This window comes from Poecilia formosa, unplaced genomic scaffold (genome assembly GCF_000485575.1).
Source record: "Poecilia formosa unplaced genomic scaffold, Poecilia_formosa-5.1.2 Scaffold725, whole genome shotgun sequence".
Classification (NCBI taxonomy): domain Eukaryota; kingdom Metazoa; phylum Chordata; class Actinopteri; order Cyprinodontiformes; family Poeciliidae; genus Poecilia; species Poecilia formosa.
This window is the reverse complement of record NW_006800664.1, coordinates 25,693-35,500: the sequence shown is the minus strand read 5'-3', so window position 1 is coordinate 35,500 and position 9,808 is coordinate 25,693. Positions and strand designations below refer to the sequence as shown.

Genomic DNA, 9,808 nt, shown 5'->3' with positions numbered 1-9,808 from the left:
AGATAATCTTTCCTGCAGAAGAAAAATAGCAATACTGATCACGATACAATGATCTACAAACTAGAGCTGTTGGGATTTATTTATTATAGTTATCAGATATATTTAAATATGATTTTAGACATAAAAGAGGTTAACCAGCATGCATACTGAATGATTTTGTGTAATCGTGCGGCACTATTGGTTTATTGGGATTTTATGAGATGTAACAAGTCGAATAAAGAGAATAACTTTGAAGAGGAAAGATGATGCATTGTTTGAAAAGGAGTGTCAATCTTTGATGCAGCTACCAGATATATCTTCGTCTTCCCGTTATCACCTCTTAACAGGAAGCTGTCGTTTTTGGGAAACATGCCAACACGATTTACCGTAACTAAACCCTGGGAATTAGTTTTTATTCTGCGAAAGAGAAAGTGGTGCAGGCCGCACTGAGCAGATCTGCTGTTGAGGTTTTTATGGGTTTTTTTCTACTACTTAGGCCTTCTGCCAAAGACAACAGAGAACGTGTTCTCCCTAAAAGTCCCGAACTCGTTTCCAAAGTTAGACGTAAATCCAAATGGCGTAAAACAAAGAAATAAGTCGAACATCTGTAAGTACCTTGGGGAAGTACCTTGAAACAAAGCTCTAATAAAAATCTCATAAAAGTTCTTGTCAAGAGGTTTCTTATCCATCCATCCAGTATCATACACCCTTGTTCGTAATGGAGTAGGGAGGGATGCTGGTGCCGATCTCCAGCAGTCAATGGACGATAAGTGGGGCAAGACGAGACGAGAAACAAGTCATAAAGATAAATATAATCTATTAGTCTTCCATAGGAGACATTTGTCTACAAAGCAGGGGTGCAGCACAACAATAAAAATAAAAATACATAAAAGTAACACCAATACAAACATCAGATCCACATAACCATCTCATTTCCATACAATTATTTTTCTGAAATTAATCGTTAACTAATATGCCAGTTGATTACAATGATAACCTTCTTTCATGTGTTAATATTTGCTCTAAGCCGTATAAAAGCATCTCTGAGGTGCAATGCTCATGAAGGTGTCGATTGTATTTTTGCATGAAAAAACTGAATGTTCCACATTTTGAATATATTAACTTGAAAACAATAAAAAAAAGGTGCAAATGTGTGTTTGGAGGTTTTGTAGCCAGACTGTTGTGGTTTTTGTCACAGCTTCATCATGAGTTACCATTTGTTTTGCAGCAAAATTGAAAGAGAAACTACATTAAAGTGAAACTATAGAGACAGTTTATAAGCCTCAGGTAACCTGAGGAGTATTATAAGAATTGAACGGGCGTCATTTTGTCACCTCTTGAGTTTCAGCTCCTCTTTTCTCTACACTTCAGGTAAGACCAATGACTCTCTTCTAATTAAGACAGATTTCAGTTTTCTTTGAGGTAATAACCAAATTAAGTGAATTTCTTATGATTTCCTAGGTTGTTTTCTCACTGCAGACATGACCAGATCAGCTTCATGTGGAAACAGAGGATTGCTAGGCGTCGGACCGACCAAAGGACTGCTCTTCATCGTCACTCTGCTGGGTCTAGTTTGTGTAGCCAACTCTCTGATTGACACAAAGCACCTGGTAAAGTGTTTTCCTGACATATTCAACTTTATTTTGTTTATATATATTAACTTAAATTAGGCCTGAGACAAATCAAGTTAGTAATTTAACCAAAACATTGTGGACAGACTTTGCATCGCTCTGCAGTTTAATCTGTTTTATTTACAGTAGGAATGTTGTTTTCACTGCGCAGTTATTATTACCACTTAAATTCCAAAACATAACTTAGTTGTGGCCTTTATATTGTTAAACATGTTTTTGCAGCTCTTATCCTCTAACATACAGCTCTTTTTTTCTTTTTACACATTTCAGAAAATAATTCAGGAATACTATGAGGGCGGGTTGGAGGATGCAGCTGACAAGAAGGTGAGTCACAGATTTGGTATGAAAAGCTTTTATGACACCTTTATGAATAATTTCAGAAGTATAAATCATGACAAAGTTTGTGTACTACATAAACGCGCTCCACAGAGATCTAATCAATGTTTCTCTTCTGTTTTCCCCTTAAAAGAAAGAATTTGAGAACAGGATCAAAGTTGCTTCAATCGTCTTTGAGGAAGAACTTGAGGAGTTTCATCCCACGTTGAAGGAGCTGAAAGCTGCAACAGCAAACTCTACATCCCTACAAGGACTCTCAAGTTCTGTCACAGATTTCTTAGTCAAAGAAAGAAAAAACTTTGCTGAAACTGTAAAAGCAAATCAGAAAGAAATTGACGATATCTGGAGTTTCATTAAAGCTCAGGAGTACGGTGAGGATTAGCTGCAGCTCGTCTTTGTGGCAGATATTTGGTGTTTTTCTAATGTTTCTCCTCTCTTTATTGTCTGAGCAGATTTTTTTTTCATATTTATTATCTAAAGTTATAACTGAACCAATTTTTTGTGAATGCAAACACCTTTGACAGCCTGTGTGTATCTGACGTTTGATTCCAGTCAATCACTCCACGACACTATTGATTCTTTTGAAAAGCCACTTAAAGGACTTTCATTAATTTTGCTTCCTGCACTTGATGGTAGTTTAACTAATTTGATATGATGATTTTGTCTTTTTTAATGATTCTCTTCATTCATAATTTATTTTAAGAAATTCATTTTGTTGTTTCATAAGAAGTTTGTGATTCTCTTCTGTTAAAATTCCCATATAGATAAACTTTACATACCAACTTGTTTCATGCTTGAGTATTTAAAAAACCTTCAATAAAACACATTTAAAACTCTGTCCTGCCTATTTTACTAATACATGTCTATAGCTCCAATATTGATTGTATGAATTTGGAAAAAAAAATTACATACACAAAAAAGAAGTGCAGGGTTATGAAAAATAAAAATAAAACTCCTGAGTATTTCCTGCAGCAGCTCAGAAGGTGGCAGTGTTGGTTTTGATTCACAGAAACGTTTTCAGCTCTGAGAGAGTCATATTTCCATGTTTACATATTTAACTGAGGCATAAAGTCCTGAAGCTGAAGCCACTGTTGGAATATTAAACTGAATCCTATTCAGCACCTGACAGATTTAGATTTGTAATTATTTTTTCACATAACTGAAGAAAATCAGATGATCAATAGAGTCTTAACTGATCTCTGGTCCTGCACCCAGGATTTATCAGAACTTTATCCCCATTTCAAGGTCCATATTAAAATTCAGACATTTTATATGGGTCAGAAATATAGAAGAGAAATGGAGGAAGAGAAAAACTAAATAGAGCTAAAAAAAAGTTTCCACATTCCTTGTGCTGTTTGTTTTTTGTGATTTATTTGTATGGATTAATTTTACTTAAACAGAGGATTATACAAAAATAAATCTGTGGATTTAAGCCTTGATTCCAAAGTCTACCATGGGTTAGAGCATAAAAAACAAACTTTTATATACATTTTGTTTTGCTGTGTGCATCTAAACGATAATTGCATCCTTCAATGAGAAATAATTCCTGTAGGTGTTTGTGTTCACCATAACCATGACAACAGAAATCAAAAATAAATGCTGTATTTGTTTATTAGTCCTTCTCAATTGTCATTTTGCACTTTACCATTTGACTGTGAACTTGTTGTACCTTCTTCCTTATTATTTACGATATTTCTTCCTAGTGACGGTTGTCCAACAGAAACACGTCAAGAAGCAATTAAATGTCTTTCCAGTTTATACCTGGCTGGTGGCCATTTTAACCAGGTTTTAGTTTTTCTTTCACTTCTGATCCTGGTTCTTACTTGAAATGGATCATTTTCTGTCAGTATTAATAATGTGGCCAACCCAGTTGTGGCTATCAGCAAATGTTTCTCTTCCATGTAGGTTTTTTTCTATTTTCTCATGTTACGACCCATGTGACTTGACCTTTGCTTTCAGTTTTAAAACCAGCTGTGTTGTATCTCCATTCAGTTCATCTTTTATTCACCCACAGGTAAGATATTTAAGACTGGAAAGCTATGCATTTTAATTAGGCTTTTTTTTAAAAATCATTTTATTACAATTTGTAATTAAGTCTATCATGATTTGCTTTTTTTCTCCTGAGTGATTCAACGGCAGAAATCATGTCAGAAGCAGGAAGTAGAAGACTCAACAAAAGCCTTTTCCAAATTGTTGCCCTGCTGTTTCTAGTCCACATCGGACAGTCGCTGGTTTTTGGAGATTATCGGGTAAACTGGCTTTTTCTGGAAAGATTTAAACATGTTCAAATCTGTATTTGGTTCGTGTACAATAACTTCATTATTGTACTGGCTAAATCTTTTGTCTGTTTTCCTTGGAAGCTTAGGAACGAGTTCGTGAAAGGCTGGAAGGAACTAAAAACACTGGTTATACAGCTGGTAAGTTTCTTTTTTGCTCACATTTGTGTGACAAATTTTTCACATTAAATTAACAACAAACAGAAATCAAATGTCTGCGAATAAAGTATTTTTTTTCTTTTTAATTAGACAGAAGTCCGAAGTGGCACTAAATCTATCTTAACACCTTTGGAAGAAGCGAAGTCTGCGGTAAAAAAGAATCGTCTTGTGAGTAATAATATGGCTTTATTTTGTAGAAGGTTAACTACAGTATTTTCTGAACACACAGTTTTCACATCTATTCTCTTCCTCTGGTTAATCACAGGAAACATTTTATCAATATCTTCAAGCAGCCGTAGATGAAGCACACAGACAGAAGGTGGGTCAGTCTACCCTTCAGAATACTCTGATGTTAGTTATTTGTGAGAGGTTAACAAAATATTTATATATATTTTTTCTACAAATTTTTTCTACCTACAGGTAGAAAAATCATCGGATGTTACATTGAAGATGCAACAACTTCGTAAGATCCTGGATGATCCTGAACAGCAGGAAAAGTCAAAAGCTAATCATCCATTGGTGAGAAAGTTAAAAAAAGCCAGAGAGGAACGTCTTGAAGTTTACAGGATGTATTTAGAGTTAAAGGAAGACGCCTTCAATGGAAAAACAGAGGAGACTGAAACTAAACTGAGATATACTTTCAATAAAATCAAATCCTGGAAGAAAATATACAATTTTTTTGAAAATTTACCAATCATGTTTGTTTGCGCGTTAGCACTTTATTGGACATGTTCCTGCATCTGTTGTTGTATATTCTAATACTTATAAATTGATTCACAATGAACTATCATTTTGTACCTGCTGAAAAGTTTAACTCTTATTGAACTTTGAGTAAGTTGTTGGGGAAAACAGGAGACGGTTGTGTTTGTGTCTGTTAAACCATTTTTATGTTCATAAAACTTTACTTACTGAAGGATCAGTAAATTGTATTTTAATAAACTGTTTCCTGGCAGAGGTAACTATTTTACAAGATGTGGTGCCATGTTCACAAAAATAAAGATGATGATTAATTGTGCTCTTTTGTGGAGTTTGATTATTTTTAACTTATTCATATTTTCATTTTGTTAAATTTCTTATTGCCTCCCAGCCTCACTACTGAATATTCTCCGTCAACTGTTAAGCTTATTAACTGCAATGGTTTCCATACTGGTTTATGTTACCTTCACATGCTTTACCTTTGATTTTCCAAATTACAACTCAACATTTTATCCATCAGAATTTCAATTTTGACCTAACTGATCAATAAGTAAGAAAAGTTCTTTTGTGTTTGGCACGATGTTCGGTGGTTGGAGGTGAGGAACGATTAAGCGATAAAATGTAACGATAAAATGTTTCTAATAAAGAATCAGGACCAAACTCAGAATGACAGGCAGCACTAGAAACAGACAAACAATGGACAAATGACGAGGACCCGACGAAGGACAGAGACAACAGGTGGGATTAAATACACAGGAAAGGTCATAGTTTTGNTATTACAACTCACATGACTTATCTTTTGCTTTCAATTTTAAAAACACCTGTGTTGTGTTGTGTTCTCCTATTATTCATTCAGTCCATCTTTGATTCACCCACAGGTAGAATCTTTAAATCTGGAAAGTCATCAATTTTAATTAAGTTTTAAAAGCCTGAATTTTTTTATTATTATTATTATTATTATTATTATTATTATTATTATTATTAGTTTTCTATTTTATTATTGAGGTATATTATATATAACTGGGGTAAATTAATAAATGCCATTCAACTGTAACAAAAATGCAAATTTCACATCACTTGATAAATAACAACAGAATAAAAACATACAAAAAAATACAACTGAACTCTGAACTAAAAATGTAATATTAGTCCGTAGAGTTCCTGCACCTTATTTGCATGTTATTGTGTGGCTTTACTTAGTAAAACTTATTCAAAAAGTGCAGTAGTAACAATTTCTCACTGGTTATTCACAAACAAGTATTTAATTAGAAATATCAGACATTCTAAGTATGGAGACTGTAATAAACTTTCGTTCATTTTTTTAAAAAGAACAGGAGACTTTAGATTCCCTGATTTTTCACTGAACCCTCAAACCCTTACTCAACTCCTTGTCACTTAAAGTAATCCTACATAAAAAGTCTGAACTATACATTTGCTACAAAACTGTTATTTTCCATTTGATAAACTCATGTTCAGCAGAGTGTAACTCAGTATTAAAAAAAAAACAAATAAAAGAAAACATGTTTTATGAAAAATGAGTTTTGTTTGTTTGCTGTCACAGTTCAAGAAATCACAGCAGAAGATTAATTGGTTTCACTTTTATTTAATCAGTCACTTGATTTAATCGCTCCCATCAACACTCAGCAACTGAACTGGAGGTTTAGACACAGCATCACATTTAAAATGCACTTCAGCTTAAGAGGGACTAACAGGCTATAGATGCGGAAATAAATGTAGGTCAGCAGATTTCTTGATTTTAGCAGACGTATTTTATAAATAAAAAAAAACAGCAAAGAAGATGAATATTTCTGCGTAAGTAGGAGATATACAGGTTCTGGAACCACGATACACATTTTACAGGTCAACACGCTTCTCTGCATGGTTTGTTACAACCATCTCTATATGTGTGAGAGTGTCTTCATATTGCTTGACTTGTTTGGCTTCATTCTGAAACTTTTCTTTCATAAAAGCTTGTCTTTTTGCCAGGAATCTTCTCATGTCCTCCAATTCTTCAGTGGGATATCCATAACTTGAAAACTGATAAAGAATTTCATCCTCAATGTTTAGGATATCCATAGTTTCTTCAACGAATAAAGTAAGTAGGGCCGAGTCCACCTGGTTGCTAAGCTGAAATAAATAGAAAAAAATAAAATAAATACTTAATTGTGCATGCCATGAATTTATAAAGATTTGCGTGGTGTATTTTTATTTTTTTACTTTTCTCATTTCTGCATCTTCTCGTAGCGTCTGAATATTTTCCTTAATCTTTTGCTGAAATTCCAGAGAGGAAAAATACAAACATTTACATCAAAAGTACGGTAAATAGGGGCAAAAAACAACAAGTGTGCATTATAAAAGTTTGATTTTCCTCTAATTTAAAAATAAGAACCAACATACCAATGCTCTCTCGCTTATCCATGAACTTGCAGGACAGAGCAGGATGAGCAGAGCAATCAGGAAGACAAAGTTTTTATATTTCCTGAGTCCAACCTCTCCTCTGCTTCTGAACGAGGTTGACGCTGTCATCACGGCTCTGAGGTTTATTCTGAAACAAAAATGGTTAAAAATATATATTTGATAGTCAGGTCAGAGGTAAGGCATTTATTTTATGATATTTCAATCTGCAGATAGTACAAGACAAATTTTTATACCAGTTTGTTAAATGGGAGTTTAATCATACCTTGTGTTGGAGAGAGAGAGAGAGAGAGAGAGAGTGCTGCTCTACTGGTGACAGAAATGAAAGGAAGGACAATAAATGCTTTATACTTGGATTGTCACACACACACAAACACACACACCCACCCCCTTAGCATGTGATTGGATAGTCAGCACAGTTCTGCTTTTTGAAGTTTCACTTTAAAGGGACGAAAAACACACAAGAATAAAAAAGTAAACTGAGAACTAGAAAACAACAGAAACTTATCCAAATTACATTAAGATGTTTTTGTAGCCGGAGTACATTTGACGTTTTACAGAAACTAAATTCTTGGCTTTAAAACAAACTGAACTGAAAGTTAGTGGAACATGTCGGTGCAGGTAAAGTACGAACGCTGCAGGATGTGAAATGTTTGTGTCAGAGCTCTACAATAATTTATCCTCTGCTTTTTGTGTGGGTAAGAAATTCTTTAATTTATGGTGGTTGTGATTCCCCAAAATGAATGTTTTGTGTTTGTATCTTATTGGTTGTAAAACTAAATAAATCTTCAAGTGTCTGGTTATTAAGGCTTTAATGCTTTTTATAGTTTCAGATGCAAGTGTCCTGCTGTGTTTAGTTTGGCTGAATAAACAGTTTCTATTTTCTCTAAGACTAAACAAACTTACAGCGGGTCTTATAAGAGCAAAGTAACTACTTTAATTTTCTGTTTGTCTCTTATAGCCAGTCGTATGTGACCGAGCTGGATGCAGGTTTCAGGTGTGTTTTTCTTGCTCACAGTTCTTCCCTTCCTTCATATTACAGCTCACGTGACTTGTCTTTTTGCTTTCAATTTTAAAAACACCTGTGTTGTGTTGTTTTCTCCTATCATTCATTCAGTCCATCTTTGATTCACCCACAGGTAGAATCTCTAAATCTGGAAAGACATCATTTTTAATTAAGTTTTAAAAACCTGAACTCATCACAGTTTGTGGGTTTTCTTGACTTCTTAAAGTATTTAAATCCCAGAAATAATGGCTGAAGCAGGACAGAGACTGGAGGCTCTGAGCTTCAACAAAAACCTTTTCCGAATCGTTTCGCTGCTGATTCTGGTTCACGTCGGACTGTCACAGGACTTTCAAACTGAGCAACTGGTAAAATGACTTTTACATGTTCTGACATGTTGTGGTTCATGTTTAACACCTAGATAGTTGTAAATGAGTAATTACTGTGTTTCTTGTGAATTCTAGCACAAGATTATGAATGGCATAAAGAAAACAACAGAAGGAGTCAGAATCCTTGTAAGTCTTTTTGCTTACATGCTCTCTGAAAAATTCTCTATATTACATAAAAAGCAAACAGAGCTCAACTGATAAAGTTATTTTTTCATTATTAGATGGAAAGTGAAACTGGTACTGAATTTATTTTAACACTTTTGGACGAAGCAAACTTTGTGGCAAACAAGAAGCAGCTTGTAAGTGATTTGGTTTTATTTTGTCAAAAGTTAAAACAATGACAACAGTATTTCCTAAACACACAATATCTAACCAGTTTTCATTTCCACATTTTTCCTCTGGTCAATTACAGAAATTATTTCAGCAGTATCTTCAGGAAGCTGTGGATGAAGCGTACAGACAGAAGGTGAGTCAGTCTGCCTTTATATCACTCAGATATTAGCCATTTCTAAGAGATTAATAAAATATTTTAAAACTGAAACTATCTAAATGTTTGATTTTTAATCCTACAGGTAGAAAAAAAAGCTGAATCTACAGTATATGGACAACTGTTTCATATGATGGTCCTAGAATATTTAGCTAAAAGGCAGCAAGTGAAAACTCCATCAGATCCACTGCTGGGCAGACTGGACCAAATGTTTAAGATACTTAGGGATTACTTGCAGCTGAAGAAAAGCGTATACACAGGGGAGACAAAGGAAACAGAAACCAAACTGGAGTATGCGTTGAAGAATTTAAAATCCCAGCAAAACATTCATTTTCCTGTTGGAGTGATGATGATTCTCCTGTTTCTGTTGCTTTGCGTAGTAGCAGTGTATAAGGTATGTTACCGGATATTTACTTGGATAATAGGAATATTTTAAG

At 34.3% G+C, this 9,808-nt stretch overlaps 1 protein-coding gene and 2 long non-coding RNA genes across 3 annotated transcripts; 2 read left to right on the top strand and 1 right to left on the bottom strand.

The window, feature by feature from the left end:
* Positions 1 to 3,904: 3,904 nt before the first annotated feature.
* On the top strand, positions 3,905 to 5,397 carry LOC103131166 (uncharacterized). Its single transcript, XR_475334.2, has 6 exons — positions 3,905 to 3,960; positions 4,086 to 4,195; positions 4,307 to 4,363; positions 4,472 to 4,549; positions 4,647 to 4,700; positions 4,802 to 5,397. It is a non-coding gene; the product is annotated as an uncharacterized LOC103131166 (long non-coding RNA).
* A 1,320-nt stretch (positions 5,398 to 6,717) lies between these two features.
* Positions 6,718 to 7,818, bottom strand: LOC107834701 (uncharacterized). The gene is made up of 4 exons (XR_001660512.1): positions 7,758 to 7,818; positions 7,475 to 7,622; positions 7,295 to 7,348; positions 6,718 to 7,204 (listed from the first exon to the last, which is right to left on the bottom strand). It is a non-coding gene; the product is annotated as an uncharacterized LOC107834701 (long non-coding RNA).
* Positions 7,819 to 8,201: 383 nt separating this feature from the next.
* Positions 8,202 to 9,807, top strand: LOC103131171 (uncharacterized). Its single transcript, XM_016666446.1, has 5 exons — positions 8,202 to 8,863; positions 8,960 to 9,010; positions 9,106 to 9,183; positions 9,297 to 9,350; positions 9,457 to 9,807. Exons 1-5 carry the CDS (start codon positions 8,744 to 8,746, stop codon positions 9,805 to 9,807), a joined length of 654 nt encoding a protein of 217 aa, XP_016521932.1. The 5' UTR covers positions 8,202 to 8,743.
* Position 9,808: the final 1 nt, after the last annotated feature.